The sequence below is a fragment of the Sarcophilus harrisii genome, chromosome 2 (assembly GCF_902635505.1).
Source record: "Sarcophilus harrisii chromosome 2, mSarHar1.11, whole genome shotgun sequence".
Lineage (NCBI taxonomy): Eukaryota > Metazoa > Chordata > Mammalia > Dasyuromorphia > Dasyuridae > Sarcophilus > Sarcophilus harrisii.
Window position 1 is genome coordinate 203,804,843 of NC_045427.1, and position 22,138 is coordinate 203,826,980.

Here is a 22,138-nt window from a genome sequence, read left to right on the forward strand (position 1 = left end):
ACTGATCAGACTTCATTCTAGGGAACATCACTTAGGAAGCACCAAAAGTTTACAGACCTCACCCCTTCAGTCTGAACCAAATAAAAACAGGATTACACAAGAGAATAGAATCTCAGTCCAGGCATTCCCCACAGAAGAATGAACAGACAAGCCACATAAACACCTCACCATGAAGTTACGGTAAAAGAGAAGCTTCAAATATACAAACATAAGAGAATGATTCAAGATCATCTAAAGGAAAACTTCAAAGAAATCTGCAGTTTAAATGTAAATCCAACAAGAATTTCTATAAGAGTTAAAGCAAGTTAAAAAAAAAATTTCTTAATTTTATTTTTGTATCTTATATAACTCATTACTTAAGAATTTGGAAAAAGAGGCACGAAACCTTGCTCAAGAAAATAACTTCCTAAAAATAGAAGCTACTGATAGGCTATGAAACATACATTTTTTTCTCAAAGACTGGGGAAAATATTTAGTAGTTACCATATAAAGGAGCAGAATTTGGGATATGATTAAGTCTGGAAATTAAATAAATAAACAAACAAACCAAAGAACACTTTATCCAGCAAAACAAGTATAATCCAACAGAGGAAAAAATTCTTTAGTGAAACATAAGACTTCCAAACATTCCTGAGGAAAAGACCAGTGCTAAGTAGAAAATGTAATATACAGAAAAGTCAAGAGAAGCATAAAAAGGTAAAACATGAGCAAGTTATCATTAAGTTTTAAATTGTTTACATTTTTATTCAGGGAGATATGTGTTAGCTCCTCAGAATTCCATCAACAGGGGGTCACAGTGGGGAGATGTTTATCTCCTTAGAATTCTATTATTGCCATGGGGTCATAGAGGAAATCCAATTAGAAAACCTGAGAATGATTTTTTTTTTAGGATCCTGAAAATATTGGAAAGGAAAGAGGAATATATTAGGGGTGAGGGGAGAACATGCCAGAAGAAAAATTATAAATGCAATAAGTTATATCCAATAAAGGGCTTTTAAAGCAAAAATTTAAAAATTGGAAACTAACAATTTTAATGAATAAATGGGCCAAAGAACAAATTATAGAAACAATTTCATTCAAGATAATGACAATGAAGAGACAATATACTAACTTTTGGGGATGCAACCAAGGCAACACTCCTCCCCCCCCCCCCCCCCCCCCCCCCCCCCCCCCCCCCCCCCCCCCCGAGAACACTGAGAAAAGTTTTTACAATGAATTTTAATAAAATTTTCAAAAATTATCTTCCCGGTATACAACTGTCCCTTCTGATCAATCTTGGCTATTTTCATTGTTCAGAAGCCATTGGAGAACTTCTGTTAATGGCAACATTTGTATTGTCATATGATTGGGATAAATTTTCATGGTAAAGTGTCATTTGTAGGATATTGGATTTTTCAGATAATTTCCTAATTTTCCTTCCATTGTTGCTAACAGGATTTCCAGTAAAGCAGAGGTTTTATGATGCATATGCTAATTCTTGAAGTTTATGTGCCATTTTCAGCTCACTGGTTTTCTGCTCATAAAGTGCCTTTAACTGTTCATTCTGGAACTGAAGAACACTTGCTTTTCCAGGGTTTGTTTTTGTTTTTATGTAGTCTATTTCTCATGGCATCTGAAAGTTGGGATTCGGTTTGACCCCAATGAAGAACAGCGATTTCTACTCTTAATTTAAGAATCTTTTTAAGTGGGACACATGTCCTTCCTGTAATACTGCCGCATTCTGAAGATGTTCTTTAGTTTGGGTGTCAGCTGAGCTCCCAAGCAGAAATGGGGTCTGAATTACGCAAAATGAACTTAAGCAGATTGGGGGGGGAGGGGTGATGGGAGAATCCCTCCAGAAACTTCACACTGAAGTCTTCCTCATCTAATAGAGGAAGACTTTTTGCCAAAGGATTAAAAGATCTGAAAAAAAGGTGCTGGTCACCCTCCATGTGATCCTAGCCATTGAACAAGCATTTCTCGGTTTTCTAAAGCCCATTTAAAAATATTTTTAGCTATACATAGTTCATTATCTATCTCTTGGAAATAGAAGTTATATGTTTGCACCCAAAGATACCAGCTTGCCACGATATTTATTTGTGATAACACCAAAATAATGTTCATAGATAATCTTTGTTTAAGGAATGTTTAATGCTTATGTAATACTTAAATGAAGAATGTCAAAAATATCTAAGTACTCCAAGCTCATAATTTGAAGGAAAATCTAATAATTCTGACTGAGCTGCGATGTAGAGAAATGGCAATACCTAGTGAACAAATTTCTCCATGTAAACAGCATGCAAGAGATCTTTGTATTTAATTGGTCCAAAGCACTCTGATAGTATGGTTATGTTATAGGAAAAGATAAAAGTTTTTTCTACATTTCCCTTGGTTCTAAAAGTCAATTGTCACAAACAGCTCTGGATCCACTAGCCTGCTTGCTACTTGTTCAGTTTCTTCCTTTGCAACAATGGAGCATAAAAAAAAAAAAAAAACCCACTAATACTTGTCAAGACATTCTTGACAAATGTTTTCTGCCAGTACCAAGTGTCCTTGGAAGAAGAGAAGAAATTGCTGATGGTTTTGCTAGTATTACCACATCTTTTGCATGAATGTAGGCGAATGTGAAGGAGCAGTGCTGAGCCCACAGCCACAACTCCACAGAGCAGCTTGGGCTGGGTGGCCACCCCAGCAGCAGATGCAGAACTGGGAAGGGCTGGGCTGAAGAAGTCCTTGCTGCTGCCACAGCCCCTCACAGGTGTCCCCACCTTCTTGGTCAAAGCTGCCACCACCTAGGCCTCTGCATAAAGACCTTGCATTCTCCCTGCTATCTATAGCTCAGCTACCACAAGCCAAAAGCGTCCAAGACGCTATTTATGGAAAAATGTATATCTCCAAACACTTTAATCATTAAAAAAAAAAGCCTAATGAATTAAGTATGAAATTAAAACTAGAAAACTAAATTAAAAACCTTAATACCAAGTTAGAAATTCTGAAGATTAAAGGAAAGACTAAAATGAAAACAAAATAACCGTTAAATAAAACTAGAAATTATTTTTAAAGAACAAAACAAATCCTTAGATAACTTTATATAAAGTAGAAAAAAAATTACCAATATCAAGAATGAAGATGAAGTTACAATAAAAGAAAAAATATTAGTATTTTACCCAGCTATGTCAATAAAACTTAGACTCTAAAATATTAATAAAATATAAGTTGTTCAGCTTCACAAGAAATAGAATACAAAGAACTCCCAATGAACATAAATGTGAATAGGATGAACTCTTCAAACGAGATGGATTTCGAACATTTGAATATTTAAAAAACAATTCTAATACTACACAAACTGTGAAAAAATAGGAAAAGGGATCCTACCATATTCTATGACAGATTAGAAAGAAGACTATAGCATATCACAAAGATATAACCTATGACCAGTTTGGACTTACATCAAGAATGCAGGACTAGTTCAATATTAGGAAAACTATAACTGACTATATTAATGATATTATTTGATCAATAGAGGCAGAAAAAGTTTTTTGACAAAATACAATACCTATTCCTGATTAAAATCACAAAAAAGGATAAACAACTTTCTCTAAAATGATGAATTATGGGTGTTGTCAATATATATTATTCCAATCCCCCCCCCCAAAAAAAAAAAACTTAGCGACTAGGAATCATACTCTATTGGGTAGGTTGAGCCAGAATTATAAAAATGACAATAATACTTAAAAGCATTTACTTACACAATGCCATACCAATGAAACTATCAAAGAATTACTTTACAGAAAATCCATCTGAAGGAACAAAAATTAATATCGGGAATTAATGGGGGAAAAAATGGCAGGAAGACCTACTAATAGTAGATCTCAAAATTATACTATAAAGCTATAATCATCAAAATGTGTTACTAAGTAAAAAATAGATTGATTAGTGGAACAGATTAAGTACATAATATATAGAAGCAAATAAGCATAAGAGCTTAATGATTTACAAATCTAAAGATCCCATATATTGGGGTAAGAACTCATTATTTTACAAAATCTTTTGGAAAAACTGGAAAGCAATCTGTCAAACTAGGTATAGAGCAATAATATTTTTGCACATATACAACAAATTAAAAGGGGCAAAAAATTGACTAAAGAATCTACAGTAAATTTCTCTGGTCTTTTTAATGATAGTGTACTGACTCAAATTATGAATAATTTTCTAATCGATAACATATGAAAGCATATGAAGAAGTTATTGCTATGTGTTCAAAATCACTAACAGAGGAATGCAAATTAAAACAAGTAAAGTACTAGCACACACTTCTCAGATTGGCAAAGTTGATGCAAGAGGAAAATGACAAATGCTAGAGGCTATAGGGAAAGTCATCAATGCCCTGTTGGTGGCACTGTAAACTAGTCTGGAAAGCAATTTTGAACTGTGTCCAGAAAAGCTATTAAACTTTGCAAAGTTCCAGTGATAACTGGTACAAGGTCTATACTGCAAAAAAAAAAAAACTCCATATCTATGCTATCATAAGAATCAGGACGCACCCAGCAACTGAGTGATGGAATACTATTATGCTACACTAATTCATTTCACTGGTATAGTATCACATAAACCTGGGAGAAATTATGTGAACTGATGCAAAATGAATGGAGCAGACCCAGAACAATTTAAACAATGACACATTGTAAAATAAATTTTGAAAGACTCCGGAACTCTGATCTCCCCAATGATAAGTCACAATTACAGAGAACTAACAATGAACCTATACTACCTACCTGATAGCTGAATGGTCTTAAGTTTAGATTGAAGCTCTTTGGGATGAGGGACTGAGAGAAGAGAAATAAAACATATGGCTAATGTGGAATTTGTTTTGCCCAACTACACATATTTGCTTGCAATATTTTGTTTTTCTTGCTTTCTCAACTGGGAATGGAAGCCGGTAAGCAGAAAATTCAGAGCTGAAAAGAAAACATTTTTTTAAAAGGACCTGGCAATTTTGTAATGTTTTTAAGAGTTTTTAAGAATTGATGGTTTTGTGGTTAAATTTGGGTAACTAGAAATGTGGTGCTCTCATTATAGAGCAAAATGAAGGAAAGGAAGATTTGAGGGAAAATAAAAGTTGTTTTATACATCTGAATTTGAGATGCCTGAATGCAAATGAGAATACAATCATTTTTTTATATTTAGGAACCATCTGCCTAGAGGTGTGATCAAGCCCATAAAAGCTAATGAAATCACAAAAATAAAGGGCTCAAGATAAAACCTTTTGTGTATACCCACACAAAATAGTCAAAGATAACTTTTCTCAAATCTCATCAAAATAACGGGAAAAGGTATGAAAAAACTTTTTGTGCTCTTTCTACCTATATTTGGGGTTGCAATGACAGGAAATAAAGAGTTCCAGGGTTGAAAACTAGAGAGATTTGCTGATTTCGCTAGCAAGGGGAATTGTCAGAGGAAGAAAATTGCTCCATTAGGAGTCAGTGTTCTCTCCCAACAAATTTGTCTATTTTGTGCATACTGTTTATTTATTTGTATAGACATTATTTGTAACAGGATACAAGTTATTTTTGTCTTTTTGTTCCCAGTGCCTAGCACAGACATGGAAATAAGGAAAGTACTTAAGAAAAGCTTACTGAGCTAAATTGAGCTAAATGCTCCTACAATGAGGGAATTCAATAATCAATTTTATGACTTTTAAGGAAATATTCTTTGAAACCTGAAGGTTAAATTTACCTTTTTTAAGCCGATTTATCAATTTGTATGTAAAAATGTCATTCCTAGATCTTAGCACACTAACATATGCAAGTCATATTTTAAGAAATAAAAGAAATTAATAAATAAATAAAATACATAAATAAAAACAAATAGTAAAGAAGTCAGGGTTTTTAAAAAGTTTTATTAAATTTCATTAGCTATTCTGCTACAAGGTTGAAGCTTCATCTGTATAAAATAGCTTCAGCCAAGCAGTTTATTCAGAAATTAAATTAAGTTGTATTGCTTTTCATCTGACACCAGCCAGCTAACCAATCTCAGTAAATTATTCCCATGGACAGAAAACCAAATTTATTTTGAACAAAACTGGTAATGGATGGAGTTGAATGGCCATTATAACATTACTGATTTAAGGCTTTTTACAGATAAAATGCTAGCTTTGAAGTACATGGTCTGAGAATTCATTTTCACAACACATGATGCAACGAATTCAGAACTAGACAGACACTAAAAATTACTAGGAAGAAATTGTGCAAAAGATGCATATAGTAAAAGCATTTTTATCCAGTCATTTTTGAGTAGTTAAATTTTTTTTCCATGCCATGGTGTTTCAGAAGTGTTAAAAATTGCTAACTTTCCAAATACCACTAATTTAGGACAAAACTATATGGGGCTGTGTTCTTTTGCCAATTTATTTGGGGGTCCAATGTTCAGTCCTCAATAGATTTTATGTATCTCTCATAAGCATCCTCACTCATCAGTTCATCAAGTTCTGAAGGGTTGCTCAGAGTCATCTTGATCAGCCAACCTGAAATTAAGAAGTTATTTTGAAACCCAAATTACCTTCAACAAAAGATCCAATGTGTACCTAATATTGAACCTGCTCACAGCAACTTAGTGAAAGTAATTGCAAAAACCTTGTTAAAATTTAGTTTCACAGGGCAAGTTTTATCTCATTATTTAGTGGCAAAGGAGTGAAGGAAAAAATGTGGAATTAATTTAATTGAAGTTTCATTAAATAAACTTTGCCTCAAGAAAATTCAAAAATTATAGGTGCCAAAGTTTATAATTTTTGAATTTTCTTGAGGCAATCTCCAAACTATTTATTTTTTAGGTTCAACATGCTGAACCCCTTGCAATATTATATCAATATTTTACAGAAAAATCACAAAAGTACACTTTGTTCTTTTAACTTGTATGAATTTGCTTTATGATTATAACATTTTGAATAAGTATCAAAACACCTAAAGGCATTTGTGGGGCCTATTTTTCAGTACTCTTCTATCAAATAGAAATGGGGCTATTAATAGGGATAGTTAGTAATATCTTTAGTAAGTACACAGAAATCCCTACAGGTCACTTGTACTGAAACACTTTTAAAATGTAATGTTATCTGTGTTTTATAATGTTTTTATTTCCCAATTACATTTTCATCTGATTTGGACTATATATGATAGTACTACAGGCTTCATGTCATATATTTGACTCCTCTTTCCACCTACAAGACAAAGGGGGGAAGCTACAGAAAGAAAAGCCATGCCTACCAGAGTTCCCATCTAGACAATAAAGTCCTGAGAATGTCAAATAGCTCAGTTAAAGGAAATATTATGGTCAGAGAGATCAGTTAAAAGCTATTATACTTCAAAATCCATGGTGATCCTAATCTGCTTTTAGACCTTAAAGAACCATTATTCTTTTTAGTATACTCCCTTAGTCTTTTTTTCCCTTGAAAACTGAAAAATACAGGCTCCTAATCTTTGGGACTGGTGCTTAGATCTTAAGCAAGTGTTGCTATCAGTACTAAGGCCAAAGGAAAAAATGTTTCTAATTCACAAATAAAACTTTAAAGAGAGCAACAGTAACAGTATAGGTACTAGGGCTGATGAGTTTATTAGTAAGCTTACTTTACTGAAAACATATATGTGTTTTTAACACATAATATGAATGGATACCTTAGGAATGAATATGATAATGATATCACTTATAAATTAAGTGATATCACTAATTCTCTGAGAACTGATAATAAAGTTCTCTAGCTGAACAATACTAAAAAGAGACTATGCTAAGTGTTTAAAAAGCACCACTAACTGGAAAACTACTGAAAAAATGTAATGGTATACTTTTATTTTAATACATCAGGAATATTTAAAAATTTTAAAATATTAGCCAAATTTGTATTTAAAAATTTTAAAATATTAGCCAAATTTGTGCCTCCTCTTTCCCCACTGCTTAGTAGGTATGCTCTCAGTATCATTAACTACATACTTAAATTCTTAGAAGGAATTTGATGAAAATATTCCCATTAAAGATCAATTTCAGCATTGAGTTGACTCAAAAGTTATTGTCACAAATGAGGAAATGCTTAAATTTAAAAAATGCCAACCCCTTAAGACATCAATGCCAGCATCTTACCATCTTCATAACAAGATTTGTTGACAAGTCCTGGGTCTTCTGCAAGAGCTACATTAATTTCAGTTACTTCTCCTGTTAGTGGAGAATAGAGTTCACTGGCAGCTTTCACACTTTCCAACGCTCCAAACTCATCTAAATAAAGTTTAAAAATAGAGTATATTACATGTCAGAGTATATTACATGTCAGAAATATCAGTTACAAAAATGAAAAACATAGAGAAGCAACAAATGAAACCACCAGAGCTATATATATATATGCTTTATAATTTAAGAAATATTAAATCGAATGCCATTAGTCAATACAATTCTATTTAAAAGGCATTTATTAAGGGCCTACTATGTACAAGGCACTACCAAATGCAATACTTTGAGTGATCCAAACAAATAAACAGATAAATGCATAAACAGATAAGTGCATAAATGATAATCTGAGGAAGGAAAAAAGAATTGTAGGGAAGAGGGCTTTCTGCAAATGGCATAAGGTGATTGACTCGAAGAATACTAGAGATTCTAAGAAATCGGGATGAAAGTGCAATTTCAAAGCATGGTAGGGTGGGAAAAGGATGGCTAGACTGTTCAGAAGTCGAGGCAGGAATTGGAATGCTGTCATCTAGAATCTATAGGCCAATCTGATTGGAAGATGGCCGAGATGCAGGCTTTAAATGTTAAGCTAAGGAATTTTCATTTTATCTTAAAAGAAAATATAGAACCACCAATAATCAGCTCAGCTTCTTAGAAAAATCATTTTTGCTGTTTTCTTATCAGTCTGAGGTCTTTATGATTGATTGTTAGCACTCTTGAGATTCATAGTTCTTAAAACACTATTCTTTCAAGATTAGGATTAAATCGATTCTGTATCATTTTTACTGATCCTATTTACAGTTAATGATTTTGCCCTGTAACAGTCCAAGTCAAAATTTTATACTTTACAATAATATATTAAGTTTAGACATGCAGTTCTCTTGCTACATTCTATTCCTGCTTCAAGGAAATCTGTTACACTTGGGGAATGGAGGAGCACACTAGGGAGTATAGTCTAGTATCTTTAGACCATTGTCTTTCAAAGATATCTATGACCAAATGTATTTTTTCCTCACCTACCATATTCTGTCCTCTATACTCCAAAACTTATAAAAAAAGGGAACTGTCCTACTTTGGGGTCTTGCTCACTAAGGCAGTAATTAGACTATTACACTCATCCTATTTTCAGGATCACACCCTGTTAATAAAATGTTAGATTATATGTGCCTCAGGTTACCTTTGTTTACTCACAATATGTAATTGTATAAATATGTATGCCTATATTTGATTTACATATATTTTGACCATGTTCAACATATATTGGATTTACTTGCTATCTAGGGACTGAGAAGAAGGGGGGGAAAAACTGGAACACAAGGTTTTGCAAAGGTCAATGTTGAAAAATTATCCTTGCACATGTTTTGAAAGTAAACTTCAATTAAAAAAAAGAATTTTACTCACAACAGGACAGTCACATTTTATTCATCCTGTAACTTACCCTTGTTCCATCTTTTAAAAAATACTGATTAGGTTCCTTATATAGCCATAAGGGTTTGATTAAGAATTCTCTCCTTGGAATTATCTTTGTCTTTAGAAATTCATTTTGAGCTAAATTCCTTTAAACATTTTAATTCATGGCATCCTAATTATCCTCTCTGAATCCTCTGAAATCTACCCTATTAACTTCTAGAATATATAAATAATGATAATTCCTTTGGGTGATCTAAAAAAAAAAAAAGATCTATATGTTATATAAGATAATAGGAATCACTTCCACAACCAAAAGCCCATCATTTTTGTACCAGGAACCAAATAATACTTTCTTTTTGGTGAGAATAAGGTTCAGGGCAGTTGGACCGTTTACTTTTGAAGGATGAAATTTATCATTAAGGCAAGCAAGAAATTCTTTGGAATATCTGTCTTGCTCAAGAATAGAGTGGCTATTTTCAAGTTATTTTTTTTACCTTATTTCTATGTCCGACTTTTCTTGTGCAGCAAAATAACTATGGATATGCATACATATATGTGATTTAACATGTATTGGTCTACCTGCCATCTAGGGGAGGGGATGGGGGAAAGGAGGGGAAAGTTGGAAAGAAGGTTTTGCAAGGGTCAATGCTGAAAAATTACCCATGCATATATCTTGTAAATAAAAAGCTATAATAAAAAATAAAAAAATAAAAAAAAAGTAGAGTGGCTAAGAGAGAGATCTTCCAGACAATTCTGGATAACTAAAATCCTCCATTACTATTATATAAGATGCCTGTCTACTATAGCTTGTGACCTCTTTCCCAAACTGCTCAACTACCCCTTAATTCTTACTTTTCCCAATTCTACTTTGTGAAAGTCTTTGTGAATGATATATAAAGACCATGCTTGAAAATTCAAAAAAGAGAAAATTCAAAAAAGAGAAATAAATGACTAGAAGGTATACAGTAGTGATTTAAAATTCCTTAGAAATGGTGGAAGCCACTAATCTATACATAAGGATTCCTATGGGCTGTATTGACTATGTTTTATTGAATTTTTATTTTGTTATATGGTCTGTCATGGGCTGAGTGTTTGACATATCTGGTATAGAGAATTAAGATCTCACTGTGTCTATTGTTTGACAATTTACTGTCAATTTCCATCAAATTGTATTTTCCATACATTTCAAAATTATGCATAATTTGTTTTATAACCCTCTAAAAATTATCAAGCAAGGCATAAAATAAGGAGACATACCATATGCTTTGCCAACCTCAAGGAGGGTGTCCAATATAATCCAAAAGGTCAGGAATTCCCTGTAGATGGTTAATTATTCCAGAGTTTCCTACCTACCCATAATATTCTGTTGATTATATCAAACCCCAGAATATGAAAAAACTTTGTAAATGAAGTCCAGAGTCCCTCATTTATTTTGCTTAACTATTCATCTAGGAAAAAGCCAAATCAATGAAAAGTGCTTGTTATAAATTATGGAATATCACTGAATTGACAGTCTATAGAGCTGGTTGATAAATATCTTGGACACGATGGATGAACCCAAAGTTGAAAAGGAGGAAGGCATGCTGAACTGCCTTTGAGAAACTATGGTTGCAGCATATTATAAACAAAAAAACTGTACAAGAGAAATTAAAAATATATCAGAGTGCTACATAACTTTAAAAGGAGATAGGCTGACCTTACAGCAAAATCTGTGTGAAAAAAATGTGTAGAGGGGAAGCTAGATGGCATAGTGAATAGAGCACCACCCCTGAAGCCAGGAGGACCTGAGTTCAAATCCAGCCTTCAAGAACTTAATACTTTCTAGCTGTGTGACCCTGGGCAACTCACTTAATCCCAAATGCCTCAGCAAAATAAATCTATAAACTTTATTGGTAACCATACACCATCAAAACATTTAAGCAGAAGATGACTTCCCTCCCTCTACACCTATCCTAATTCCCCTGTTGAGTATAATCTATGAATCTAGAATTTATGGGATGACAGGAACAAAAGTTGCAAAAGCTGAGACAGATTGCAGGGAGTGCCTACAATGAAAACTTCAAAAAATTCAATCAAATATAGAAATCAGGCCCAGAATGGAAAAATTGCCCATTATCAGAAAGCCAGTGTGAGGATTATTAAGAGACTGCTTTCAATAGTAATAAGTGAAGAGTCCCTCTCTGTACTCTACCGTTATCAGATCTCACTTGGAGAACAGTGTTCCTTTGGAGAAATACAGCTTAAGGGCATTGGTAAGATGAAGAGCATTCAGAAAAAGCAATAAGCATGATAAAAAGTCCAAGGTCATTTTATATAAGGACTGATCAAAATTGGGGATGAAAAATCAGATGTGAATCAATTATTTAAAGAGCAGTCATGTGAGAGCATCAGACCTGTTCTACTTGGTTGCTGATGACAGAAGTAGGAGCAAATGGGTACAAAGTGAAAAAAGCACATTTAAGCCTGATTTCAGGAAAAACCTCCTTAATAATTAGGAATGCTCCAAACTGGAACGAACTTTAGAAGATAGTCTTCAAGCAGAAGACTTATGTCCATTTGTTGGTATACTATGGTGGAAATTCTATTTGAGTATGGATTGGATTAGAAATTTGTTATAATTCCCAAATTCTGTAATTTCATGAAGTAACAAAACCAGGATTTGAAATTAGGATCTTGCCTTACACAAACACAAATTCCAATGTTTCCAAAATGGTAGGCTGGTTTTCAAATGTTGTCTTTGTATCCCCAGGCTTAGCAATGCTTGATACAAAATGGGCAGCTCTATGAATTTAATTGAACCAATAATACTTATCTAATCAGATAAATAGGTATTCAATATGTATTTAATAATTGTTTACATGGAAATGTCTCCCCTCCCTTATATATGGAAAAGAGGAAAAGGGGTAGACAAGAAACAATATAAACTATTTCTTTTTTTTTTTTAATTATTTCATTTTATTCAGATAGGTACCCCCTTTTTACAGAAGAGGAAACTGAAACAAGTAAATGTTATGTGATATGCCCAGGAATTATATAGCTGGTTTTCACTTTGCAAACAAAAAAGCCTATCTAAATGCTAACTATTATTATATTTACCTCAGGAACAACGTGAATAATTACTTTCCAGAATCACAGGGAGGATGGATAAGCAATACAGACTGATTTTTCTGTATTGACTTGAGTTGATGGTTTAAACTACCAGCCTGACTTGGAATTTTCTTTTTTTTATTACAGCTTTTTATTTAGAAGTTATATGCATGAGTAATTTTATAGCATTGACAATTGCCAAACCTTTTGTTCCAATTTTTCCCCTCTTTCCCCCCACCCCTTCTCCCAGATGGCAGATTCACCAATACATGTTAAATAAATTAAACACAAAATAAGTATACATGTCCAAACAGTATAAACTATTTCTTCAAAACACCTCTCATTTTTGGCCCTTTTTATCAAATCTGGCTATCTCGATTCATTTCATGTGGCAGACTACTCTTACTGCCACAAGTATCCCTATCTAAAAGACCAAATTGATTACACTGCTTAAGTGTGGAAACATTTCTATCATTATTTTGGCTGACAAGGTTAAGACTTTGAAAAGGAAATCTTACTTTTTAAACTATAGGAAAAACAATGGGAATACATAAAGTTCCTAAGTTTTGGCTGTAGGGCAACTTCAGTTCTTAATTCATTTGCAAAGCATTAATAATCAACACTGAGAAACATCAAGCTTTTCCTATAAGGCCATTTGTTCTATTAAGTTTTCTTTGATGATTAATCACTTAAGTGCTGCTGGAAAGTGATGGACCAGGATGATAGTTCTAAAGTAATACGTACTAAAATTAATTTACAAAATTTTTTCAGTTGATTTCATCAGTGGGTAGGGAACTCCTGGTGTAGAAATCTCTTTTTACAGGCCCAAATCTATAGCTTAGGTGTCTGGAGCACTGAGAATTTAACTAATTCGCTCATGGTTAGTGTTAGTACATATGTGAATTTGGATCTTCTTAATTCTATAAGGTCCACCTGGCTATTTACTCCTCCTACATAAATTCTTTAATTTTGTCCATTGGGATATTTTTCACCAAGGGAAGGTCATTGCTTCATCATACCTTTTTATATTCAAAACAATTCTTTGCAATTACAAGACTACAGAGACCATATTAGACAAACATCCTGAATTAGATTAAAATTGTGAAATATTTACCAAAATAAGTAAATGAAAACAACAAAACAATAAAACATAGCTAATATATTTTATATATAATTATAATATAATATAAGGCCCACAGGGGATCTTTAATGGCCTGTTTCTACTTGAGTTTGACACCACTGCAGAAGAGCATCAAATGTTAACTTTATATCTGGATCCTCTCAGTAATGTAACTTATAAATTTCTTGAAAAAAATGTTTTTTTTTCTTTAAAGACAAAAAGATACTCACCTTGTTTGTTCAATTTTGTTCCAACTTCTGGAAGACTACAATAAACTACATCTCCCAATGCTTCCTAAGAGTAAAGGGGTAAAACTTTAAATGAGATATGACAAGAGTTTCACAAAACCAACTGCTTCAGCCCAAATGAATGACTTGCCTTCTTCAAATTTGTCTTTTTCTATCATTCAATGCCCTTGTAATACTTGACCTCACCCCTTTCCTCCAAACATTTAAACCCATTGAAATCTTAGATTTGAGGAAGAGGAACTGAGTGCTGGATTTGGAATCAAAATGCAGATGAATAAAATCTCTTTTCATACTGTGTGACCACAGGTAGTCCCTTACCCAATCACCCTTTCACCAAATATTGAGCACCTACAACGGGCCAATCTTTGTACTGAGGATACAAAGACAAAAATAAAACCATTTATCTATAAAGTATATAGAGAATAAATACAGTGTAATTGGAGAAGACTCTGACTCATCTGAGAAGAAAGGGAAAGGCCTCATGAAGACAGTGGTCCTTGAACTAGGCTTTGAAAAGATGGGAGTTGTAACAAATGAAGGTAAGGATGGAATACATTCCAAACATGGTAACAGCTACTGTAAAGGGATATAAATAAGGAAATGGAATGTCTGAAAATCAGGAATTAGATTATTTTGGCTAGACTGACAAATGCATGGAGGGTGAGAAAAGTATAATAAAGCTAGAAAGGGAGATGGTGCCAGTGTGTGAAAGACTATAAATACCATGCACAGCATTTAATTCTAGAGGTGAGTGGTGGTCATTGTTTTTTCAAGCAGAGAAGCTAAGACTTTTAGGATTCCACTACGTGTAAGATAAATTGGAGAAGGCAGGACACAAATTAGGAGCAATTATAATAATTCAGAATAGAAATGATGAGGGACTCAACTTCTTGTCATTTAAGTAGCAAGATTTGTGGAGTTAAAATGACAAGATTTGGCAATTACTTGGATATGTGGATGAAGAATGAGTTGTGGTTACAAACCTGGGTGAACAAGAATGATGATGATCTCAACTGAAATATGGAAATTCAGAAGAAGAGTTGATTTGGAAGATAATGAGTTTTATTTTGGTGAGAATAAGGTCCAGGGAAGTTTTTAAAAAATTAAAAAAAAGAAAAATTTTGGATGTGATGACTTTGAGATACTCGTGTCCGAGAACCTCTCAACCTCATTCTCCTGATCTATAAAATGGAGTTAATTTCTGTATGTAAAAGCATTTTTACAAAGATTCAGATACAAGTCTCAGTTGTTAATATTCATCCTTCAAAGACTAGTTCAAAATCCCATCTCTTCCATGAAACCTTCCTTCATGACTGTATTATTGTGACATGACATGACAATCCTGTATTATCAATGGGTTATGCAAAATTATCTCCCCAACTAGATTATAAACCTTTTTAAGGAAAAAAAAATGTGAGAATTTTGCCATGATAAACTTAAAAGTTATAGTAGTTAAGGTGCTGGATTTGGGAGTCTCTTTTTTAGGAGTCTTTATTTAGTTAGATAAATCTTACCTCACTGATTATGTGACCTTGAGCAAGTCATTTAATTGCCTCAGATCCTCTTCTGGAAAAAAAGGAATTATTTCTACTCCAAAATGTTGTGAAAATAAGAAAATGTATGTAAAGCAATTTTGTGAATTTTAAAGCCCTATATAAATAAGCATTAGCTATTAGTAATCTTAGTACTATTATTATTGAATGACAGAAAATCAATAGCTCTTGTTCATGTTTTCCTCCCATTTCTCTTAAGCAGTAGTGTCAAACTCAAAAATTGATGCAATCTGAACATCTCTACTCTAAAGCAACAACCAATGGGATGGGGACTGAACCTATGATTTCACTGGTAGTAGAAGAAACTCCCCAAAGAAGAAATTCCCTTTACCTCTAAAAACTATGTAGCATAGTTGGAGAGCATTGCTTAAAGTCTGAAAGATAATGTGACATTTATCAGAGGCATTTCCTACAAAAACAGTACTTTTTTTTTTTTTTTAATAGCCTTTTATTTTCAAAATACATGCAAAGATAGTTTTCAATGATGCCAAGTTTCTATACTGGCCACAGATCTAGTGAAAGAATATTTCTGCAGTAGTCATAAGCACACTGTAAAGATTTTATGAAAAAAACCACCTTCAGGTGGTCTAGCTGTACCAGATCTAAAACTATATTATAAAGCCATTTGGTATTGACTAAGAAATATAGTTGATGGGTGGAATAATAGATAAGGTTCACAGGACAAATTAGTAACTATAGCAATCTAGTGTTTGACAAATGCCAAGACCCCAGCTTTTGGGATAAGAAATTACTGTGTGACAAAAACTGCTGGGAAAATTGTAAACTAGTATAGCAGAAATTAGGCATTGACCCACACTACTATACACCAAGATAAGGTCAAAATGGGTTCATGATCTAGACATAAAGAATGAGATTATAAACAAATTAGAAGAACAGAGGATAGTTTACTTCTCAGACCTGCGGAGGAGGAAGGAATTTGTGGACCAAAAAAAGAACTAGAGATTATTATTGATCACAAAATAGGAAATTAAGTTAAAAAAGGTTTTGTACAAACAAAACTAATGCAGACAAGGGAAGCAGTAAACTGGGAAAACATTTTTACATTCCAAGGTTCTGATAAAGGCCTCATTTCCAAAATATAAAATCGACTCAAATTTATAAGAAATCAAGCCATTCTCCAATAGATAAATGGTGAGAGGATATGAAAAATTTTCAGATGAAGTTATACGATGATCAACTCTGATGGATGTGGCTCTTTTCAACAATGAGAGGATTCAAACCAGTTCCAATTGTTCACTAATAAAGAGAATCAGCTACATCCAGAGAGACAACTATGGGAAGTGAGTGTGAATCACAACATAGCATTTCCATGCTTTCTGTTATTGTTTCCTTGCATTTTGTTTTCCTTCTCAGGTTTTTTCCTTTATAGATCTGATTTTTCTTGTGTAGCAAGATAACTGTATAAATGTGTATACATATATTTGATTTAACATGTATTTCAACATATGTATGGACTACCTGCCAGCTAGGAGAGGGGGTGGGAGAAAGGAGGGGAAAGGTTGGGACAAAGGTTTTGCAAGAGTCAATGTTGAAAAATTACCTATGCATATGTTTTGTAAATAAAAAGCTATAATGATTAACTTAAAAAAAAACCATCTTCAGGAAATACATGCAACTGCTTCATTTCAGCAATCAAAGAAAAAGGACTGAAGTTCATATCACACATTCAGAGCTGAACAAGAACTCAGCTCTAGTTCTAGGCTCCTCCTTTTAAACATGAGGAAATGGGGATCTAGATATGTTTGATGACTTACCCAAGGTCACACACACTAAAATGGCAAAAGAAATCTGAGAACCAAAATCCTGATTCCAAATGAGCACTCTTCTCTCACAGCATCAAGCTACCTCCCAAAGAAAAGACTATGGACATTTTCTTCAGCTTAGAGTTAGATAAGCCCCATAATTTAAGAACAAAGATTAGATTTACTAAAGAACTTTGTTAAACCCAGGACAATGTGATATTTTGGAATTGTGCATAATTTAGAAATTTTAAATAACTGCTAATCTCTTTCCAATGATTAATAAATTTTTTTAAAGTTGTGTTAATATTCTTGAAGATGGGGGGGGGGGGCAGTCTTATTTTCTTTGTTATCTACCTGGAGGTCCAGCAGATTATCAAATATATCAAAATATATAGTACATCTGATTCAAATAAAGATCTATTTCTATATCATGAATTCAGACTTGAACTGTATGTTTGCAACTTATAAAAAAAGTCTGATGCCACACTACTCAAAAATCAAGAAAATTCCTAGTCAAAAGAAACTCCATATACAGTTTCTATAGGGAAAAGAACAGCCAATAGACTGGGTCAAGGTGTTGAAATAAAAGAAAGGGAAAAAGAAAAATTCCCTCTGTAGGCCTCAATGGGACTTGGTCAGTCAGTCAGCTTCAGTTTGATGGCTGTGAAGTTTCTGGGATAAATTTGCCCTAGTCACTCGAGCAGCAACCCCAAGACCATTCTTATGGAACTCTTACTGTCACATTGCCAGTAACCAAGGGAAGGTCTTCACTTATCACAGTATAAAACTACTGTAATTGAAAAAAAAAATTTGTACCACAAGCTATTTTTAAAAGAACGGGTCTTGATTGTCACAGTTTTAAGTAGAGATGATTCAGGGAGGCCATGAGTTCAAAACTAAATTACATTTTAATTGCAACTTTAAATTTTCAATAAGCAAGTAGATTTCATCAAAAGAAAAAAAATTCCCAGCCTAGAGTACTAAAGAATACTTTTTTTTTTTTTTTTTTTTAGGAACACTACTCTTAAAGCTGAATTCCAAGTAAAGATTGAAGCATCACACAAAGGATAATTGCAGAATTACAAAAGCCATTACAGATATGGAAAAAATACCTGTGCAAAATTGCTGATTCCCACTGTTCCAATACCATTTTCAGTTGATATCCATTCATGCTTGTCTGTGAATTTTCGAACTATAACATAAGATCAGTATTTCAGAAGAATAAAGACATCACTTCTTAAAAACAGAATTTGAAAATATGAACCATTTCAAAAAAGCTTTGGCTTTGGACACTAATGTTATCCTGCAGAAAAGGTAACGTAACAAGGGATGAGGAAACTTGGAAAAGCTAAGAAACCTTAAATCCTGGGGCAGCTAGGTGGCGCAGTGGATAGAGCACCAACCCTAAAGTCAAGAAGAGTTCAAATCTGACCCTCAGACACTTAACATTTCTTAGCCATATGACCCTGGGCAAGTCACTTCAGTTAAAAAAAAAAAAAAAGAGAAAGAAACCTAAATCCCAGGACTGCCATTAGCTCCAAGGATGGGGGTAAAATTCACCTGGGGTTTAAACCCCGGCCATGCAATCAGTACCTGTGTGACCTAAGGCAAGCAGCTAAACAGCTGTGATCAAGGATTCCCCAATGGTAAAAGGAATTGGGCTAGATACTTTACAAGATGCTTGAAAAAAAAAAAGCTGTTAATTATTTTCTTAAGGAATTGCCATAGCAGCTTGCCAAGACTGAGATAATCATATACAGGATCAGAGGATCTTGGAATACAAACCACACACCCAACCACTTTTCATTGGAAAAAATTAACTACAGATAGGGCAGCGGCCAAGAGCATGGCCGGGATGAGACTTTTTCAACCTGGTTTAATCTGTCTTGTCACCAATTCATGTAGATAGATGGCACTAAAGCAATCTAGACAATAAACACGTGGAACATGCAACCTTCACATTTGGAAAGTCAATTAAAATGAGGGATAAGGAAAACAGTAATCATTACTTTGCTGAACAGAAGGCTTGGAAAATCCAAGATTCAGAGCCCCTGAGAACCAGTAAGGACTTTTCAGGACATATAATCCAACCCCCACTGACGTCCGGGAATGGGGATAGGAACCATAAGAGCTTTCCTCCCCTATCTTCCCGCACGTTTGTCCCTTACACACATAACAAGCACCTTCCCCGTTTCCAGGCAGAGTGGGGTGGGTTCGTTCTGGGTAACTCAGGGCCATATTACAACCCCGAGGAGGCTGTAATACGATCTAGGGACGAAAAGAGAGAGATTGGAAATCATCTGGCCTAATGCCCTCATTGGACAAAAAGAACATAGAATAGCACTGCAGCTCATTGCAGCACAGCTGGGACCCCACGGTCCGGGCCCGAGGCGCCCCACCCCCCACCCCGGCCCGGTCCCAGGCTTACTCACCGGCGAATCGCAGGGCGCTGGTGCAGAGGCCTCGAGAAGCCCCAGCCCTCGGGAAGGGAAGGGAGCCTGGGCCGAGGCGGACCCGGATGCGCGCGGGGGCGGCTGGGAGCGAGGCCAGGGATCCCGGGGTCTCAGTTGCAACTGCTGCCCACAGGGACGAGGCCGTGACCCGCACGCTCCTGGCGGCTCGCAGCGCCATCTTCTCCGGGGGCGGGGCAGCCCAGGGACTTAACAACCCTAAGTCGGAGGCTGGAAAGAAGGAGGGACTTGGGGCGGAGTCTGATGGGCGGTCCGAGGCCAGGGGCGGAGAAGAGGGAGCGTAGACCCCTGGAATTAGCGACTTGGGCCCAGGGGGCGGGGTCTACCTAGCCTCAGACCACGTGGCCCAAAATGAGACCCCGAAGAGGTGAGGAAGTCTAGACGCCCGGCCCGACACAGATAGCCCTCCCCGTCGAGGGCCCGGTTTTCGTAGGGGGCGCAGCCTGCGGTACTGGCTCCGGAGATTCCCCAATGACTTGGTGACTTTAAGTGATTTCAGTGAAAGGGAACCCAGCGACCCCAACCCTCAGGGCTCATTACTAAGGCCGCATCAAGGCCCGATAGCCAGGTCGCTCAGGTTCTTGAGCAAAGGGAAGAGTGCAATGCATCCTAGGAAGCTCAGACTCACCAGCAGAGAACCCAGAAAATGGGCGTGTGGCTATGCTACTTTGGACAAGTCAGTATTCCTCTCTGGGCCTCAGTTTCCCTAGGCTGTTAAAAAAAAACCAAGGGAGTTCGACCCAGTGATCGGTTTCTCCCAACACTGATGTAGTGACACACGGAATCAAAGAAGGGAAAGATAGTTGCTCTGAACTGTTATTACAGGAAGAACCATGAACAAACAAACTTCCGAGAAAGCAGTCTTTGGGCACTTGCTTCAGTCAAGTTTCAGTGGGCTTATCCTAACATAACTCAGCTCAAGCACCACCTCTTCCTGCCGACTTTCCTGAACCTCCCCTATGCTAATCCCTTTACAAAAATTGCAATGTCTACTGTGTATTATGTGTGTTTGTGTATACGTATAGTATATGTATAGGCATACCTCAGAGATATTGTGAGTTCTGCTCCACATTACCACAAAGTGAATATTGCAATAAAGTGAGTCACAAATTTTTTTTCTTTTCCCGTGCAAATAAAAGTTATGTTTACACTATACAGTTATAAATGTGCAACAGTATTTTCTTTAAAAATCAAATGTACATACTTTCAATAAAAATACTTTATTGCTAAAAAATGCTAATCATGTAAACTGTTACCTTTTTTGATGGAATGTCTCAAAGTTGATGGCTGCTTACTGATCAGTCTGGTAGTAACTGTGGCAATTCATAAAATAAGTTAACAAAATTTGCCTCTTCAATTGACACTTCCTTTCATTTGAATACTTAGAGGCGATTGTAGGATTATTAATTGGCCTAATTTCAATATCTTGTGTCTCAGAAAATGAGGATTCCAGAAGCAGAGAGATAGGAACAGCTGATGGGTGGAACAGGCTGTACATACATAACATTTATCAATTAAGTTCACTGTTGAAATGTATATCATATCATCATTTGATATTTAATATTAATTGGCAATAAATCTTTTTCTGGCAAAACCCTCATCTGGCCTAGCTCAAAAGAGACCTTTCCCAGAACTAGTCTGAGGAATGTAATTATTCTCTGTATTTGCCTTTGTAGAGACCCTTTGAACGAGATGAGGTGAGATCTTTCAAGATAGTTGTGAAAATAGAGTAAGGCTTCATCTATTTCAAAGTTTGAGTAGGCCTGAAGGACTTTAAGCATTAAGTCAAGGGCATATACTTAAGCCTCCTCCCTGCTATCCTCCTAAAGGCACACTTAAGTCCCCTTGGTATCCTCCCTATTTCAGTCAAATATGGGCAACTATGTACTTATTGGTCAAGTTCAATTTCTTGGGTAGTTCCCTAGTTTAGAATGTAAGATCCTCAGCCAATAAGGATGAGGGTGGTGGGAGGGGGGGTATTCTCGTTAGGGATTAAAAATGTTGACCCTGCCCCCTACAGTGCCTCCTCCCTTCAATTATGTGCTCCATGAGTGGGACACCCGATTCTCACAAGAACTTAATATAAACTTTGCTTTGCTTCTAGAGATCTCTCCAGCTTTTTTTATTGTGCTTTTTGAACCACACACCCTTAACATAACCAACCTAAGTTAAGCCCTCTCCCCCAGGGTGATGACTTGTATCATTGCCACTCCTAATCAAAATTTGAAGTGGCATGATCTAAAAAAAAGGTGGAGAACAAATCAATAAAACCCTGATTGTTTTTCTTAACCAAGATTGC

At 35.3% G+C, this 22,138-nt stretch overlaps 1 protein-coding gene across 1 annotated transcript in view; it reads right to left on the reverse strand.

Annotated features, from left to right (window-relative positions):
* Positions 1-5,858: 5,858 nt before the first annotated feature.
* Positions 5,859-22,138, reverse strand: part of PKD1L2 (polycystin 1 like 2) — a 143,639-nt gene continuing 127,359 nt past the window's right edge. Inside the window, exons 42-45 of the mRNA XM_031949261.1 lie at positions 18,396-18,560; positions 14,035-14,098; positions 8,107-8,238; positions 5,859-6,502 (exon numbers count right to left, since the gene is read on the reverse strand). Coding sequence (XP_031805121.1) covers positions 6,405-6,502; positions 8,107-8,238; positions 14,035-14,098; positions 18,396-18,560 — 459 coding nt within the window. The 3' untranslated portion in view covers positions 5,859-6,404. The remainder of the gene's footprint in view (positions 6,503-8,106; positions 8,239-14,034; positions 14,099-18,395; positions 18,561-22,138) is intronic.